At 44.6% G+C, this 19,476-nt stretch overlaps 1 protein-coding gene across 4 annotated transcripts; it reads left to right on the top strand.

The window, feature by feature from the left end:
• The first annotated feature begins 306 nt into the window (after positions 1-306).
• On the top strand, positions 307-19,387 carry SKIC8 (SKI8 subunit of superkiller complex). 4 transcript variants are annotated; one of them, XM_080980852.1, is made up of 11 exons: positions 307-417; positions 1,113-1,158; positions 1,243-1,270; positions 2,620-2,725; positions 3,331-3,503; positions 8,565-8,713; positions 11,413-11,506; positions 11,755-11,848; positions 15,168-15,260; positions 18,099-18,177; positions 18,980-19,387. In XM_080980852.1, the coding sequence occupies exons 2-11, from the start codon at positions 1,147-1,149 to the stop codon at positions 19,067-19,069; spliced, it is 918 nt and encodes a 305-aa protein (XP_080836978.1). In that variant the 5' UTR covers positions 307-417; positions 1,113-1,146; the 3' UTR covers positions 19,070-19,387. The 4 variants fall into 4 exon arrangements, with proteins under 4 accessions (XP_080836978.1, XP_080836981.1, XP_080836980.1 ...); XM_080980855.1 differs by having other exon boundaries at positions 331-417; positions 1,248-1,270; XM_080980854.1 differs by having other exon boundaries at positions 331-417; positions 1,248-1,334.
• Positions 19,388-19,476: the final 89 nt, after the last annotated feature.

The following is a 19,476-nucleotide window of genomic DNA, read 5'->3' as shown; positions in this document are numbered from 1 at the left end:
TGGTCTTAGCAAAGTCAGTGCAAAAGGATATGGGACGTGTGAGGCCCCCATATTCCTTTTTGTGTTTGCAGAAGCGCGCTGCCCCCCCGCCCGGCCCAGAGTTGCTTGGCGACCCAGCCTGGCGACGGAGCCCCCGCGCGCCAGCAGCCCGACGCCCTCTCCGCAGCCACAAGGGGCAGCAGCGAGCGGAAAGCGCAAAGGACGCCGCCCGGCAAACGGCCTCCTGCCCACCAGGTGGCGGCAGAGAAGCCCCTCTCGGGGCTTGCCAGGATTTCCCCGCCCTCCTCCACGACCTCCTGGCGGCGCGCGGCGCGTCATCGTCTGCGTCACCAGGAGGCGCCGGAAGTGCTGCGGGGAGCCTTGGAGACGGGTTGAACTATCGCTATATCCGTCGAGACAAAGATCTCTGAATTAGAGGCGAGCACTGCGTGCGGGGAAGGCGAGGGAGGGGGCGGGGTTTGCTAGGCCGCGTTTCCATAGCAACATCCCTTTCGCCTCCCTCGGGGGCTCCCTCTGCAGAGCGAGGAAGGGGTCCCCCCCCCTCAGGGTGGGCCTCTTGCCCGGGGAGGCGCTGGATGCGGCCGCCCTTGCGCTGCTGCCTCGGGCGCCTTGGGGCGAACTTTGGGCCATTGGCTGGGATGGGAAGCCGAGGGGAAAGGCCTCCCCTTCCGCCACCTCGGGGAGAGGGCGACCTCGGCGGCGGCTCCCTCGTCTGCTATTTTTATATTTCTTTGGACTCACCTTTTTTCCATGACAGGAACTCCAGGCGGCTTACAGATAAAATAGAAACAGCTGAAAATAAAGAGGGGTGGGTGGGAAGAGCCATTAAAAAGCAATTAAACAATAAAATTAAAGCTATCTATCTCTCTATCTGATATATGAGAACATACAGATCATTATAGTAAAAACATCACAGCACCAACCTTTTAGGACTTGGAAATCATGACCTAGTGAATTTATGGCAGAGGTGAAATTAGAACATGTAGCTTGTTTTCTTGCTCTCTACATTGTTTATTTTTTTTTGCTTTCCTTGTAACTTGATCTTACGCACATTTATTTCTTCACTGGGAATGTTTCTACCTTGGTTTGACTACCCCTCTTTCCTTCCCCAGACCAATTCTGTGTGTCCTCAGTTTGTATGAAGAAATGACTACACAAGTAAGTGTATCAGAGCCACAACTTTTAATTTTATGATTTAAATTTTATTACTTTATAACAGGGATATTCCTTTTTCTCCCCTAGTACAGTATTCTCTTCAAGCAAGAACAAGGTGAGGAAATAATCCTACTTTGTGCCTGATTAACAAAAGCTGGCAAATTGAATGTATGAGAAAGGTATAGACTTTTAACATAAGTTATGAATTCCATCTTAACTGTTCAAAGAAAGAAAGAAAAAAAGAATTTATGAAAGAAATGTTCTAGTTGTCGTGATTTCTGGTATGTTTGAAATATGAAGACACAAAATTAAGGATCAGAAAAGGGAAAAGTGTGAAAAACGAATCCAAATTGTATCCAGCTGTCATAATTTCTGATACCATAGGGAGAGGGTACCTTTGGCCTATCACATGTTCTTGGGCTCCAATTCCCTTCAGTCCCAGTCAGCATGGTCACTGGTCAGGATGATGGGATTTGTAGTCTCTAGGTTGGAGAAGTTATGTACAGTCTTGAGAAGAGACAAACGGGGTGGTGGGAGAGACATCCTAACACTCTTCAAATGGCTTCCTAAATAAAAGCTGGCAAAGGCTTAAACTCTGCTGTTCAAGAGGACATGATTAGATCTAATGGGCTTTAATTGCAGGAGAGTAGATTTTGGTTGTACCGTTCTTGAGAACGAGCAGTTTGACAATGGAACCAGTTTCCTAGAGCAATGATAGTGTGTCAGACCTAGTCACTTTGGATATCATCATCAACCTTTATTACAGTCCAGAGACTCAACAAATCGTTACAAGGCAATACACAATTCATACAGCCTACCTCCAAGTTAAACAAGCATTTTGTTCAGAATATAGGGATCATTGGTTCTTGCAACCACCGATAAAAACTTTGCCACTGCTAATGTTCTAGCGTTTGTCCGGTCTTCCAATAGGAACCTGATATAGTAAGCCTCTGATTTTCCCAGGAAAGGTACCAGCAAGGGTAATATCAGTTCAGCCCTGGCTTGCTCATATTTTGCACAGTGCAACAAAATATGTTTTATGGAATTGATGTCTTGAGCACCACGAGCAAAGTCTGTCCTGGTAGGGAACTCCTCTCAACCTGCCATCCAACACTGCAGAAGGAAAGACGTTTAGTCTGGCTTTGGTGAAAAGCCTTCGATAATTTGGTACTATCAGGTTTTTAATGTAAGATGTTAACTTAAAGACACTTTGGATATGGAGCCATATTTTCTGTTACTCCACCCACCCCTACCCCACCTCACTAGCTGAGTAAAACAAAGGAGAAAAATATCTACTTCTAAAATTGTGTCCAGAGTGGACTAATGGATATTAGGGCAGAATTGATACTATCTGTGACACCTTGCTGTTATCCAGTAAAACTTAAGATAACCACAGCTGTTAAACTGCATTCCTTTTTGGAATCATCTTGCATTCATCTTTCAATCAGTTATTTTCTTTCCCAGCACATGATGACGCCATCTGGTCAGTGGCCTGGGGGAAGAATAGAAACGATGGCTCAGAAACAGTCATCTCAGGCTCTTTGGATGACATGGTGAAAGTCTGGAAATGGTGAGTTCCAAAAAAGAAAGAAAGAAAAAGAATTGGTTAAACTGAATTCTCGAGAAGCCAGGAGCCTGATGTAAACATGTGCTGGTCTGTTTGGCATCATAGCTAGTTGCTGCTGGTATAACTTCTGTGAACTTGTCTAATCCTTTTTCTTTTAGCTCTGATATAATTTGGTTTCCTGTGTATACACGCTGTAGTTCAACACAAATTCAGATTTGATTTTTAAGCTGTGCTTTGATTTACCCAAGCAAGCCTTGCAAAAAATTGTTTTCATTGTGCTGTTAGTAACTTGTGGTTTCGAAAGTGTTGACAGTGGGTTTCAGACAAGGGTGTTTCCTTCCTGGAAATGCCAGGGATTGAATGTGGGATCCTTGCCACTGAGCTAAGGCCTTTCCCATTGACTTTCTTGGGACTTCTATGTGCATAATTATTTCATCTCCTTTTCATGTGGAAGACTGAAATTTGGGGAGGGCAATGGATTGTGAAAACCAAAATTAACATGGAAATGGAAAAATATGCAGAACAGAATTTCAGAATGTGGTGATAGGTGTGCCATATGAAGAAACATGTATTGTTTTTAAATTTTAGTTTCCTTTTATTTTGCAAAGGAACGGAGAGAAGCTGGATCTCAAGTGGACATTAGAAGGTCATCAGCTGGGTGTAGTTTCGGTGGATATTAGTCACACGGGTACCATTGCTGCGTCAAGTTCTTTAGATGCTCACATTCGTATTTGGGATTTAGACACTGGCAAACAGATCAAGTCAATAGATGCTGGACCTGGTAAAGTTCAAAAGTTCTCTGACTACTAAGAATATACAAATAAAAAAATTCCTTCCTGTAGCACCTTAAAGACCAACTAAGTTAGTTCTTGGTATAAGCTTTCGTGTGCATGCACACTTCTTCTAAGAATATACAGTTCAAGGGCTGCAAGTGTTCTGATGAGTAGTTAATATTTATTTTTAGCATACTGTTTCTAGTATATGTGTTATGAAATTTATATGAGAGTTATACATTGCTCTGAACCCTTTGAGAGGAAGGTAATTAATAGGTTATTGATTTATTGTTGATATTTAATTTAAAACATTAACTAAAGCTTTATGTATGTATTTGCTATTTTCATAAAAGAGGACCTTGTGGCGGATTACAAGGTGAACATATCATCATCAAACCTTTTGTTGGCATCACATACAAACATCCATAACATAACAGTACAGAGTTACCACTTCCCCCGTGGCACAAAACATTTACCAAAAAAAAAGGAGAGGCAGAGCAGACTATTGTCACATCTCTAGGTCTCCAGGGAGATCAGTCGTCTGCAATGTGTTTCAACAACAGAATACCAGATAAAGATATTTGGCCACTAACTTGGTGAGCTCCTGGTCATTCCCCAATAGTAGAAAGTGTATGACCACTGACTCTGGTTTCTATTTGGGGATGCAGAGTTGCTCTAGGAATTGCTGGTGGAGATCAGCATATAGTTTACATTTAAGAACCTTATAAGTAAGAGTTTCCACCAGGTGGTCATCACATGGGCAGATTCTACAGTGGTACCCCGCAAGACAAACGCCTCGCAAGACGGAAAACCCGCTAGACGAAAGAGTTTTCCGTTTTGGAGGCGCTTCGCAAAACGAATTTCCCTATGGGCTTGCTTCGCAAGACGACAGCCCATAGGGAAATCTCAGGGACAGCGGGGAAGCGCAGCGGGTCTTCCCCACTGTCCTCGGACCTCCTCCGAAGCCTGGCGGCGGGGCGGGGACACCTCCTCCCGCCGCCGCCGGGCTTCGGAAGGCTCCTCCGAAGCCGGGCGGTGGGGCGGGAACACCTCCCGCCGCCGCCGGGCTTCGGAAGGCTCCTCCGAAGCCGGGCGGCGGGGCCGGAACACCTCCCGCCGCCGCCCGGCTTCGGAACGGTGCTCCGAAGCCGGGTGGCGGGGAGGGAACACCTCCCGCCGCCGCCCGGCTTCGGAACGGTGCTCCGAAGCCGGGCGGGGGGGAGGGAACACCTCCCGCCGCCGCCCGGCTTCGGAACGGTGCTCCGAAGCCGGGCGGGGGGGAGGGAACACCTCCCGCCGCCGCCCGGCTTCGGAACGGTGCTCCGAAGCCGGGCGGCGGGAACACCTTCTGAAGGCGGGCGGGGGGCGAAAGTCTTTGCTCCCCCCTGCCTGCCTGTCCCGGAGGGCTTTTAAATCGCCCCGGACAGCGGAGAAGTCCTCCGCTGTCCCGGGGCGATTTTAAAATGCCGCCCGCCAGCATTTTAAGATCGCCCGGACAGCGGAGAAGTCCTCCGCTGGCCCGGGGTTTTTTAAAATGCTGGGGGTGGGAAGAAAAGCCCTTGTCCCCCCCCCCCCCGACTTCAGAAGAGGTCCGGGGACAGACTGTCCCCGGACCTGGCCTGAAGGCGGTTTCCCTAGGAACGCATTAATTGATTTTCAATGCATTCCTATGGGAAACCGTGCATCGCAAGACGAAAAACTCGCAAGACGAAGAGACTTGCGGAACGAATTAATTTCGTCTTGCGAGGCACCACTGTACCTCACTCCGCCTTGCCCGAGAACGTTTCTCCAAAGGAGGTTTTGATGGGTTTGAGTTGAACCTGGCCAGCGAAAATGCCCTTCTTTCTTGAGGGTTAAACAAAAAATTGAGATAGTTGTGGTTAGTTTCATGTGCCCAAGAAAGTAAAGAGGGGAGCATGTTTTTTGTGCTGCTACTGTTAGATCTGGCTTTCATTGTCCGACAACCTAGCCTTGGCAGATGGTAGGGACATTGAACGCAGAAGTTCCATTGACAGCCCAAGTTGCTGTACCTTTGTGTTAAACTGTTGTAGCCCTGGGGAAAGAAAGGGATCTAGCAACACTTCACTAAGGAGAGGATCTTTATCTGTTGTGAGGCAGATGTTTAACCAGCATAGAAGAAATCTCGTCCAGGCAACAGTCTCTACCTTGTGTTGACCTCCCTCTAGACACAAGGCTGCATAGGGTACACAGCGTGGGACAGCAAAAATCTTTAAAAGGAAAGCTGCCTGCACTTGTTCAACCATCTGGGTAAACCCTAGCAGCCAGATTGGAATTCCATAGAGCAATTGAGCTATAATTTTGGTGTTGAAGACCTTAAGGGTCATATGTTCCATAAAAATCTAGTCACAACTAACTGCAATCATATGCATGCTGACTGTAGTTCATCACATTAAACTCTTCAGTACTGACTTCTGAATAACTTGACACAGGATCAGGCTGTGGATCCCATAGAAGTCAATGGGGAGTTAGTAATTTGTTCCATTAGGAAGTAGAGCTCTGCATGTTTGCTCAGATGGTTTGTTCATTGGGACAGTTCCAATGTGACTGAGCTGGTGATGATTCAGTAAGGGGCCCCAGTTTTAACCTTGTCACTGTGATGAAGTTCACTAGCTGAATTTCAGGTAAGCCACTTCTTCTCAGCTTCTTTTTCTCCATCTGCAGAATGGAGGATAGTAATCCTGACTAGTGATGTGAGGTGAGAATATTCTCCGGAGAATGTTATCGAGAATGAGAATACAGTGGTACCTCGGGTTACAGACGCTTCAGGTTAAAGATGCTTCAGGTTACAGACTCCGCTAACCCAGAAATATTGTCTTGGGTTAAGAACTTTGCTTCAGGATGAGAACAGAAATCATGCTGCAGCAGCAGCAGGAGGCCCCATTAGCTAAAGTGGTGCTTCAGGTTAAGAACGGACCTCCGGAATGAATTAAGTACTTAACCCAAGGTACCACTGTATCCTCTGCTAGAAAATTATCTGGAGAATATTCTTCTCAAATTATAAATTTGAATGTAAGAACCAGTTTTACAACCCACATTTTAAAAATCTAGTAAATAGTCAAGCCAGTGTAAGTAATGAATAATGATTTTTTTGATCCACTTACATTACTGGGCATTGTGTCATTCACCACTGGCAGTTCTGAAATGTGAGCATTATTTATTTATTTTTTAGTTTTAAAAATGCTATTCATTTAATCTGATGTGCATTTTAATTCACATGCATTTCAGCTACATGTAATAGCCTTTTTTTCTATTTTGGTGTGACCTTATTCTTAACAATTCTGTACCCTTGGCCATACAGTGTTATTTTTTTTACAGAAAGTAGCTTTAATGCTTTATACACTTAAAAGTACCTAGGCTTATACAATTATGTGTAACAGCATGTGAGGTGGCTTTGATTTAAACAGTTGGTGTTTCTATATTTTTATTTAGTGCCAGTAACTGGTTTTTGCAGTGCCATTCAATGGTACAAGGTGCCATTTACCAGGGATTGACATACTGAAATATATTATCATTTTTATATGTATGCATATAGTTTTGTTTATCAAGCTGCGTTTTAGTCACCAAAACAGTTATTAAGTGTTAGAGCTATTAGAAGCACAAGATAGCCTATTACTAAATTTACTTGTATCAAACCTTAACATGCCAATTGGATTTTTTGACTAGTCCTGTAACATATACAATACGTGTTCTAATGGAAGAATAAAATATGATTTAACTACTGAGTTTCCTTATACCAAACCTTAACATGACCATTACTGGTGCCATCACCTTAGAATGGTTTAACTTTAACTATAATGAATATTCTATTTTAAATGAAAATTCTCTAATATTCTCATTAATCAAGAATATTCTCGAGAATATTCTCCAAAAGATTATTCTCAAGAATTTAGCATCACTAATCCTGACTCACCTTATTGGATTGTTTGTAAGGATTACAAGCTCCATCTGGTACGCAGGCTGAGACCCTACCTGCCTGTGGACTGTCTTGCCAGAGTGGTGCATGCTCTAGTTATCTCCCGCTTGGACTACTACCAATGTGCTCTACGTGGGGCTACCTTTGAAGGTGACTCGGAAACTGCAATTAATCCAGAATGTGGCTAGACTGCAGCTAGACTGGTGACTGGGAGTGGCCAACAAGACCACATAACACTGGTCCTGAAAGACCTACATTGGTTCCCAGTCGTTTCCGAGTAGAATTCAAAGTGTTGGTGCTGACCTTTAAAGCTCTAAATGGCCTTGGTCCTGTATCCCTGTCTCCTTCTGCCTGGACACTGAGGTCCAGCTCCCAGGGCCTTCTGGTGGTTTCCGCCTTGCAAGAAGTGAGGTTATAGGAAACCAGGCAGAGGGCCTTCTCAGTAGTGGCGCCGGCCCTGTGGAACGCCCTCCTGTCAGATGTCAAGAAAGTGAGCAACTACAGTGGTACCTCTAGTTGCGTGCACCTCGATACGAATCCTAGGGTTACGCACGTGGCAAACCCGGAAGTATTTTCCCAGGTTTCACCATGTGCACATGCACAGAGCAGGCACCTCCGGTTGTGAAAACCTCAGGATCCAGCTGGAGCTCCGGAACGCATCCTGTCCGCAACTGGAGGTACCACTGTATCTTACTTTTAAAAGGCATCTGAGGGCATCCCTGTTTAAGGAAGTTTTTAATGTTTAATGCTGTATTGTATTTTTAATATTCAGTTGGGAGCTGCCCAGAGTGACTGGAGAAACCCAGCCAGATGGGCATGGTATAAATTATAATATTATTTATATTATTATATAAATAATAATAAGTTGTTGTTGTTAAATAATTAATATAAATCATTTTGAATGATTCAAACCATTACACAGATATCATCTTCAACACCATCACCAGGATATTGAGCACAATAGCATGTGAACGATGATAATGGCTCGCAATGGGATGCACCTTCTAATATCTGCTTTCATGCACAGCTAGTCATACATCAACATTGCTGTGCACTTATAAGAACAGTTCAATCAGTGTTGGATATTTAATCTGGAGTTTAGAGCATTAACTTTTCCCTCCTTCTCCTCTCACAGTGGATGCCTGGTCACTCGCTTTTTCGCCTGACTCCCAGTATGTTGCAACAGGAAGCCACATAGGGAAAGTGAACATTTTTGGTGTCGAGACTGGAAAAAAAGAATATTCCTTGGATACAAGAGGCAAATTCATCCTGAGTATTGCATATGTAAGACTCCTGTCTGTTAATTGGCCTTTGGTGCAACCTCTTTTACTATCTCCACCACTTACTAATTTGTCCTGAATGCCCTGTGTTTTGCTAGCATTTAAAAAGTAGTGCCAAGGGAGAGATGACCAGGCCCTAGACCTCCGCTGTGCTAGGTCATTAATGGTTTCAAAATGCAGATCAATAAGTGCTGCTTAAGAAGATTTTCCACTCCAGCACCTCTTACTCCGTTTTCTTCTTCCCAAGGCTGTGTGTGCAAATCTAAACCAGATAAAATGCTATGCTTTCACACTATATGGGGCCCACAGTAGGAAAATTGTATGGGTGCCCAGAGACATTAAAACACAGGCCCAGATAAATTGAATGCGACAAGAATATAACTGTGTACTTGTCAACAATCAGTGTTTGTTTTTTCATGGGATTTATAGGTGTGTCCCCACTAGCTGATCCTAGAATATGTTCTGGTGGGGAGCCTTTGTCTTGCCAGCCAGTCATTGCCCACCAAAGGCTCTAAGCTGGCCAAGGCTGTTTCCCCCAATTCCTGATTCAAGGGCTTTGCATGGAACCCCAACTGAAACAGAAGTGTGGGGGGGGGAGACCTTCCTTTTAACAGCACTTTGTACATTATGTCATTTTGATGACATGTACGTATGGGCGTATGGGCAGCCCAGTGAGGCTGATCTTGATAAGGATCTGGTCCATACCGCCAAAAAGGTTCACCACCCTTGTGATATAGCCTGAAATCAGCAGTTGGCACATTTTATGCCCCGGACCAATTGGTGCACTTGATTAGGGATTAGGGATCCACCTCTGGGTTTTCTTGCAGGAAAATCAGAGCCTTGTTGAAGTGAGACTGATATCCTCTGGTGGAGTGTAGACCAGTACTGCAAAGCATCTAGTGCTCTGCAGACTTGCCTAATGCTGCCAAACTAGCCCCAAGCAGGATGATTTGTAAGAGACCTGCAATGTCAAGCTGCAGCTTGAAGCCTTTCCCATCACTGGATCTGCTTGATATACCCACAGGCATATTTAATCTTCATGCAGAGAGGGCTGCCTTTCTCATCTTTGTCCCAGAAAGAAATTGGCTGATGTTGGTCGAGGCTTAGGTATAGCTGACTTTTTCTGGGTTCCACAACCTCTGGTCTGAATCCCTGTTGCTGGGGAGAGTGCTGCTGCTCTCGGGCTTCCCATAGGCACCTGATGGGCCATTGTCAGAACAAGATGCTGGACTTGATTAGACTGTGGCCTGATGCAACTGTGCTCTTTTGACGTAATGTTCTTATAACGTGACCACAGTATTCAAGGCATTGGTGACTTCAAGGTTGGATTACTGCAAAGAACTCGGGGCGGGGGGTCCTTGCCATTGGTTTGAATACTGCAGTTGTTGAGAGCAGCATATTATAGCTCAAGATTTGCACTGGGTGCCAGTTTGTTACTCAGACAAGTTCAAGGTTTACTCTTATTACATAAAGCTGTTGAGAACTTCAGACCAGTTTACATGAAAGATCACCTTACCCCTTACATGCGTACTTGACCACTTTGATCTGTGGAACTTGCACTTTCACAAAATGCCACATAATGTTCATTCCTCATCTGTTTGGACTCATCCAGTCTATGCTTTGGAGCAATCTTCCTAACATTAACACAGGCAGGCATCTTTTCTATGCTGTTCTAGATGCTTTCAAAAAGCTTTTTATTTCAACTTAGTGGTGGTTGTTTTGATTAGGTGGTCTGTAAATTTCTCTAAATAGAATATGTTTTCCTTTTATGCCTGCTTGCACTTGGGGATGGAGGAAGATACAGTGGTGCCTCGCAAGACAAAATTAATTCGTTCCGCGAGTTTTTTCGTCTAGCAAATTTTTCGTCTTGCGAAGCACGAAATCCCATAGGAATGCATTGAAATCCAGTTAATGCGTTCCTATGGTCAAAAAAAGTCCAAACAAAGCCAAATTTGGTACAACAAGAGTTTATTAAGTACTCTTTAAAGTCACACATACTGTAAAGAGCATTTCAAAAATTGAAGGAACAATAAATTAAGTTTCTAAACATGACAGAAAAACATTTAAAAATCAACAAAGTGCACAGTACATTTTCTAAGACTCTGGGGGACAACTCAAAGAAGGTTCCTCTTCCACTCTTTGCTTCTTGCTGAAGAACCCCCTCCTCAACTATTCCCCCAGCCACCCACCACACAGAAATTCTAATCCAGAATTTTTTTAAAAAAACAGCAGAGTGGCCCAATGGTCACAGAAAATCATAAAAATGCAGAAAAAAACACACAAGCTTCCAGATTCTTGCAAACCCCTCCCCAACACCAAGTCCTTGAATTCCAAACACCCCAACCCAAAATCCAAAACCCCCCAAAAAAGTTTTAAAAGTTTAAAAGAAGTTTTGGAAAAGCTTCAAAAATCACCAAAGTCTTCAAAAACCTCAAAAAAGGCTACCACACCACATTCTATGAGTTGCTCCTCGAAGTCAAGTCGCAACTGTATTAACGGTGTTAAGAAAAAGGAAACAAACTTGCAAGACGTTTTCGTTTTTCGTCTTGCGAAGCAAGCCCATAGGGAAATTCGTCTTGCGAAGCAGCTCAAAAAACGGAAAACCCTTTCGTCTAGCGAGTTTTCCGTCTTGCGAGGCATTCGTCTTGCGGGGCACCACTGTAGCATTTTTTAAAAAAATAGCAAATTCTCTGTTATTTGCAGAGCCCGGATGGAAAATATCTTGCCAGTGGAGCTATAGATGGAATTATCAATATCTTTGATATTGCGACTGGAAAACTTCTTCACACGTTGGAAGGTAAGGCTTGGAATGCTTGCAGCAGATTGCTCTCCATCTCTGGGAAGTGGTCTGAAGCCTCCAAATATAGAGGCTGTGCTTTGCTTTCTTCCCTCGTTTTCAGGTTCCCAGCAGAGCTTCTCCTGCCCATGCTTCCAGAAACAGTTCAGGAAAGGAGCTGGTCAAACAGGGTTGCAGGGGTGGGGGCAGTACAAGATGTGATATCTTCAGGCCTTCATGGATAAAAGTGGGATTCTTTTATATTTCAGGGCACGCTATGCCAATCCGTTCCTTGACATTCTCCCCAGACTCCCAATTACTTGTCACAGCTTCAGATGATGGCTACATCAAGATTTATGACGTGTAAGTGCTAATCCTTCTCTGTCCAGAGCATGGCAATGTCTCTCAAAACTGATTCAGTGGTAATGTAATGGTAAAATCTTACCTTTTGGAGATAAAAAAGTCAATTTTCCCTTGACTCTTGTACACCTTTCTACCTCCTTGTATCTCCTCTTAACTGCTCCTCAGTTTCCCAAACCAACAGGAAGTTTCCAAACTTGCCAGGATGTATGTTGATAGCATGTCCTTCAGAGGTTGTTGGACTCCAATTCCTGTGTCAGCGCCAGCCTGCAAGGCCAATGGTCAGGACCGGTGGGAGTTGTAATCCAACATCTGGAAGGCACCAGGATGAGGAAGGCTGTCTGAATCACTTACGTCAGTGACAAACTTTGCTTTCATAGAAAAGAGCAAACAGCCCCAGAAGACAACCCTAATCTAGTGTTACCAGTTTCTTACAGTGGCCAACAGAGTTAGAAACTCAGATATACAAACTAGTCATCACATGGCACCTAAAGCCTAGGTTATGGTCACAACAATGGAAAGTCTAGCCACCCCCCCCCCCCAGATTACAAAGCTGAAAATGAATTGTGTATATCATCAAGCAGAATCAAATTTAACAGTGGTGGTTCCCCACCTTTTTGCTGCTGTTTTGATTCCTTTGGGTTATTCCAGGTGTCTTTTGTGGCCTTTTGAACAATGGAAGCAATTAACCATTCTAAAAAGAAAGCATCAAAAATAAAATGAGCACCCCAGACCATACCTTTGTGTTTTGGGCAAATAAATCCAGAGTAACTACCATTTCCTGATTCTGTTCTAACCAACAACACCACTTATTACAGCCTACGCAGCTGATGGCAGAGAGGCCCAATGCGTGCATGTGCATGTGCATGTATTGCTTGCTAGCTTTTTAATCCAATGGATTCACAAGTTAGTTTACAATTGAGACAAACAATTATAAGTGAGCCAGAACACCATCAGAAAAACTACCAAATAAAACAAGTATCAATAGAATCGATATGGAAGTGGGCCATTCTTCAGATTGTTAGATGGCGATGGCAATGGCAAGGAAATCTGCATGCTTCCCATGGCTTCCTCCACTAAAGAAAGGCTGTGTTAAATTTTCACCTACAAAGCTGGCCAGGCCAAATTTAGGGTGCAGAAAAGTCAAAAAGAAAGAAAGAAAAACGAAATAGGCCATCACCATGATAGGGTAGGTTTGGTGGCCTAGATTTGAAAGAAAATGGGAAGGATCTTACAAGAGTTGGGGAGAGGAGGGGAAAAAAGGGGCCACTGCATTTTAAGATAAAGGAGGAAGGAAGGAGGAGAGCAGAATGGAGCCTGCAGAGACAGGATTCAAACACAGAACACTGTCCCTTTAGAAGGGGTCTGGGTGGTCAGAAGGGAAGAAATGGGGGAAATATCCAGACAATGAAAAGGAGAATGATCTGGTGGGGCGGGGGGAGGAAGAGGTCATGAGAAAGCTGGGATTCCTCCCCAAAGGCAGAAATGGTGGGGTGGTGAGTGGGCAAGATAAACTGCAGGAGGCAGTAGAGTGAACATGGTATACTTTAAAACATACACAACCCCTAGCTGGCCAGGCAGCACTGATCCTGGAGGAGACGTTACCTTCATATGTTCACTCCAGCCTTAACAGTCACACACGGCTTCAGCCATTCAAGCACAGGCAACCATGCACATTTTACTTTGGAAGAAGCCCCATGGAGTTCTGTTGCAAGTAGAAGACAAACACCAGATCAGGGATGGAAACAACCCTTTTCTCCAAATGGCACACACATGCATACCTCTTCTCCCTCCCTCCCTCTGTCGTCGGAGAGATCTCAACCTCCGTCCCTCCTCCCACAGTGGTGGCTCCTTCCCTCCCAGCACTCAGACAGGCTCTCTGAAGTGCAGATTTAATCCTGAATAAAAGCCTCCCCTATGGCACCCTCCCACATTTGCTTGTTCTTTCTCAGCCTCCTGTGTCTGGTGGAGAAACACTCAAATGCAGCTGAGCAGCAGAGACACACCAGCAGCAGGCAGCCGCTTTCTCTCTAGAGAGCCAGTGTGGTGGAGTGGTTAAGAGCGGTAGTCTCGTAATCTGGGGAACCGGGTTCGCATCTCCGCTACTCCACATGCAGCTGCTGGGTGACCTTGGGCCAGTCACAATTCGTTGAAGTCTCTCAGCCCCACTCACCTCACAGAGTGTTTGTTGTGGGGGAGGAAGGGAAAGGAGAATGTTAGCTGATTTGAGACTCCTTCGGGTAGTGATAAAGCAGGATATCAAATCCAAACTCCTTCTCTTCTTCTTCTTTCTCATGTCTTTCTAATGTAGGGTGGCATTAGCATTCACGTGTGCAAGTAGATCCAAGCGGCAGCCAGCAACAGGCAACAGCCTCTTAGAAGCGCCAGCAATTTAAATTAGTTGCAATACACGGCGACAAGACATAAGAAATTCCTCACAATCAGCCCATTCTCTGTTACAGGAGGTGCCTGGTGCCCAGTTAGTTTCAAACACTGGTGGCCACCCAGATGCCTTTGGGTATCCTGCAAGAGCGGCCTTCTATGTCTGAATGTGGAAGTTCTATTTGGTTGACATGTCTAATAGCTACAAAAAACCTCTTTTTCCTTGGATTTGTTTTGTTCCCATCCAGCCATCAGCCCCTAGGAAGCTGCCTTTATACCAGGTGGTATTGGTTCATTGAGCCCATTTTCCCCCTGGACCACCATAAAAATATTTACCTTCCTCCATTTGGCTTCTGCAAAGAAGCATCTTTTGATGTTGTTAGTCCTTTTCCTTTGGAAGACGAAGGTTGTAATTAATGTGACTGATAAAGGCAGCCTTCCCCAGCCTCTTGCCCTCCAGCGGCTGTTGAACCCCATCTCCCATAAGCCCCAGGCTGCATGGCAACTATTTAGAGATGATGGGGGTTGGAGCCAGACATCTGGAGGGCACCAGGTTGGGGAAGGTTGAATTAAGGGATAAGTCATATCCTGCTAAGTGATGATGTTGGTTGCGTTTCCATGAAGTGTGAACCCTTTCACATGGCAGGAAATATGGGATGCAGTCTAGCACATACGTTTTATTCTTTTGGAATGCTAATCTCTTGGACCTTGAATGAAGAATGTGGTAAAACGGACCCATCACTCCCAGGTAGCTGAGAATTGCAAGGAAGATTCATGAGAAGCAACCGTTTTGTCACACTTGTCCACAATTGCTCCAACTTTTCATTGAGAATCCTCTGATAAACATCTGAAGAAACTCAGAAGTTCCCTGGAATATTATTTTGAAGAGCCTGTTGTTAGGGTGTATTTCTAAACTGGAGCCTGTTTTTGAATTCTGCAGGCAGCATGCGAATCTGGCAGGCACCCTGAGCGGCCACGCATCTTGGGTGCTAAATGTAGCGTTTTGTCCTGACGACACCCATTTCGTTTCTAGGTATGTAGAATGTTGACATGACCTGATTTGGTTGGGTTATGCGTTGCATGTTCATCTTGCACTTTCTTCATGGAACTCTAGAAAGGAGTATGTCACCTGTGGGTTCATTGTTGAGCAGCACTTAGCCTAATTTCATGTGGGTAGCAAGGAGAGGGGGAATTGGAGGGGAAAGGAGGTGGTGCAGAGAGCGAGAGAGAGAGAGAGAGAGAGAGAGAGAAGTGGTGACCCACACTGGGCTTCCACGCCTGTTGCTTGTATGTGACCCCCAGCAGAGGGAATGGTTGCCTGCTGCAGGCCTATGCTGGGTTTACTCTCTTCTGCCTCCCCCCAAGCCATTCTTTTTAAATCACTAATTTTATAAGGGGCAAGACTACAAACACATAACACATGAGAGGAATCCCCAGAATTACAACAGAGGTAAGTAGAGCACCCTTGTAAAGCAGGCTAGGCTGAGATAGGCTCTGGTCCCTCGTCATCTGGTGAACTTCAAGGCTCAGTGTGGATTTGAACTTGCCCCCTGAACCTATGACATTAGAGCATCACCGTTCATTTATGTGGATGGGATGTGGAGAGGAAGGCCTGTTTATAAATGGAGCTTCATAGAGTAAAATTCACATAGTTGTAAAACTGAGTGCATGATTTTCTTAATTGGGCAGAACTAAGAATTAGCAGCCTTATTTTCAAAAGGTGCCAAGTAACTGTAGGATTGTATTCAACTAACTTATACTCAGACTCCTTAAAAATTATGGACCTAAGTCATGGCCAGTTAATTACAATCATAGGTCTACTACTGAGTAAAAGTTAGTTGAATACAACCTATGCAACTGCTTCCCCTATTTTTAAGATGAGTTTTTCACAAATGAATATACTGTATTGGGGGGGGTTTGCCCAGAGTTGTTCAGCTTTTTGGGGGCGGGGGGTTGCCAACAATCGCTCCCCCACCTGACCAACACTCCCAATTGCCAGCAGCCACCAATCACCCACCCAATCGCCACTGACAATCTCCTACTCGCACCTGCAACCAATTGCCCCTCCCCCCTCTGCCCTATCCGTGTTTAAGGCGACCCACTAAAAAAAATCATCTTCTACACGGAAAAATGTGTTGACGTTAAAAGAAGTCTGATTAAGAGTGTATTGGGATAAATGACAAAGAATTCCTAAGGAAAAATTCTCAAATGGGGTCTGCTGCCCAGAGAAACGTGTATGAGGCATTCCGTTTCTTTACCTTGCTGATCTTGCTCTACTGAGTGTGGGTTTGCTCTACTCTGCTGCAATGTACTTCAGTGTGTGGCTTTCCCCATAAACAGCAAGGTGTTAGCAGCATGCCTAAGCTCTTGCCCTTGTTCTCCTGGGTTTGTTTGTGTGAGTGGAAGATAACTGTTGGTGTCATCTTCAAGCATGGCAAAATGAGGGGCATCTATTGCAGGGGTATGAGCCGTGCAGAATTTTTCTGACAGCTGCATTGAGCCACACGTCTTGCGGGGTTGTGCAGGACAAAGGAATTCCCTTACGCTGACTCACACCATTGATCTAGCTTAGCTTAGGGTTCCCTACACTGACTGGCAGCCCTTTCTGCAAGTGCTGGGGACTGAAGTCAGATGCCACACCACTGAGCAAGGTTCTGCATTAGACACAGTTGCAAGCTGTGGGCTCACTTTCTTGCATGTTGTTTGGTAACTGGATAGCTGCCGGTCATCAAGTGTACAGCGAGTGGAATGTGTGAACTGCATTTTGCTGTGGTGAAGGAACATGGATGCTTGAACTTTCAGCTGCCTTGTTGGGTCAGGCCAGTGAGTTCTGCAAGTTTGGTCTCGGTTGGAAACTAAATGCACTGCAGTCTTTAATCTTGTATTGCTAAGGTCAGTTAGTTACTCTTTACTCATCTGCTTAGTTTTTGTGGTGCTGTGGTGTAAACCACTGAGCCTTGGGCTTGCTGATCGGAAGGTCGGCAGTTCAAATCCCCACAACAGGGTGAGCTCCCGTTGCTTGGTCCCAACTCCTGCCAACCTAGCAGTTCGAAAGCACGTCAAAGTGCAAGTAGATAAATAGGTACTGCTCCGGTGGGAAGGTAAACAGCGTTTCTGTGCACTGCTGTGGTTTCACCAGAAGTGACTTAGTCATGTTGGCCACATGACCCGGAAAAACTGTCTGTGGACAAATGTCGGCTCCCTCGGCCAGTAAAGTGAGATGAGTGCCACAACCCCAGAGTCATTCGCAACTGGACTTAACTGTCAGGGGTCCTTTATCTTTATGTAGCATGGCAGCTTCTGCTTTGCACAACACATGGACTGAACATTATGCATGGCAAATAAACACTTAGGGAAACAAAAACAATTCTAATGCCAGTCTTCAGATTTTCTGCAGAGTCCCTGCTCCAAGCATCTTCTTTAGTATGCTACACTCTTAAAAGAGGACCTTTTCTGCGTCTGCTCAAGGGACACATCTGGTGCCAACACTGGCACCTTTTTGAATACCAGGGGAAGACCTTTTTGCCCAGACAATTCAGATGGTGGTTTTGTTTTTGCTTGCTCTGTTCTGCTTTTCTTTGGGGTTGGAGGTGTTAGTCACACTTTTGTACACCAGGCCTGGAACTTTTCAATGAAATATCCTAAATAAACATGACAAAATAGTGAGTACCGTGGCTTTAGGATAGATGAAGTGAGAGATGTGACTTGGAATTTTTTAATTCCCCAAAGGGGGAAGGGCGAGTTCAGGGTTGGAGGCTCACACCAGTGGACTGCACAAATTGTGATGATTCCAGGAAACAGAGGCCATTTCCTATTTCTGGTGGGTTGGTATTAACAGGGAACAAAATTGTTGATCATTGTTCTTTTCCAGTTCATCAGACAAAACCGTGAAAGTGTGGGATGTACCTTCCAAGACCTGTGCTCATACCTTCTTTGATCATCAAGATCAGGTATACAGAACTTTGTGGCTGTCGGCTGTGGCAGCCTAGGGAACTTTCCTTACATTAAAACCTCTAGTTCAGGCTGCATAGAACTAGTCTTGAGACGTTCCAAAATTTGAAGGGTTACTTCCTGCTATATTTGTGGAGTTTTCTTATAAAAGTAGTATATAAATTTTGTTCCATAAAATAAATGTGAAAGTGTGTCCAATTAATTGTCTATTAGTGCTGTCTACTGAGTTCTCTTAACACCTGAAACGGAAGATTTCCACCCACCCCCAAATAAAACTGGCATTTTAATTCAAGATGCTTGAACCACTCAGCTTGCCTCTGTGCAAAGTGCTGGTAACAGGGGTGTGAGAGACTGAAAGTACAATCCCATTGGCCTGCCTTTTTAGCAGAATGAGTGTGCTTTTGCTGGCAGAGGGGCCATAGCTTGGTGGCAGTATATGCCTGGCATGCAAAGAATGCAGGTCCAATGCTTGGCATCTCCACATCAAGGAGCAAGTGATGGGTAAGCTCTGCCTCAGACTATGAGTTGCTGCTACTCAATATGAGGCAGCTTCTCCTGTTTCAGTTCTACGATTGTCACTGTTTGACTCCTATCAGCCATAGTCAGGCACAGTGGAGTTGCAGCCCAACATCTGAGGGCCCATTGGGTTGGTTTTCTCTTGTGCAGGGGGCGGTACACAGCATATATAAATTACCTTTTAAAGAAAAGGACTTGTGATCATTATAATTTTTTAAATGTCTGTTATAAGCTATTGCCTAACTCTATGCAATCAATCTTAACAGATTTTTGGTTTGTTCACAGGTCTGGGGAGTGCAATACAACGGAAATGGTTCTAAAATTGTATCAGTTGGTGATGATCAAGAAATCCATATTTATGACTGTCCAATTTAAATGTACCTAAATCAATTTGGGTTCCTTTTGAAAGCTGTGGAACTTTCAAAAGGTGTCAAGAAAACCTTTAGATTTTGACAAATGCAAATAATCAATATATATCTAAGTTTGTATGAATTTTGCTATTTATGTTTATAAATGTATTTGTTACTTTAAATTACTTAATTTGCCAACTGGGCTACTGGAGTATCATTTCCCCTATTAGACATTTTTCTGTTTTTGGGGTGGCAGTGCTTGTCATGGACGGCACAGGTGTGACTACAAACAAGAATAAAGGCTGTGCATGTGCTCAGGGGAGCCCTGCAGTTTGTAAATATATGCAATATACAAAGAGTTTCTTTCCAGCAGGGGGCACCCAAGCATAAAAAAATCAGAAAAAGATGCTGCTTGCATGCAAGTTCTTAAGC

The sequence above is a fragment of the Podarcis pityusensis genome, assembly GCF_964106645.2.
Source record: "Podarcis pityusensis genome assembly, chromosome: 14".
Classification (NCBI taxonomy): Eukaryota; Metazoa; Chordata; class Lepidosauria; order Squamata; family Lacertidae; genus Podarcis; species Podarcis pityusensis.
The sequence above is the reverse complement of the archived record's forward strand: the minus strand, read 5'-3'. Positions and strand labels throughout refer to the sequence as shown.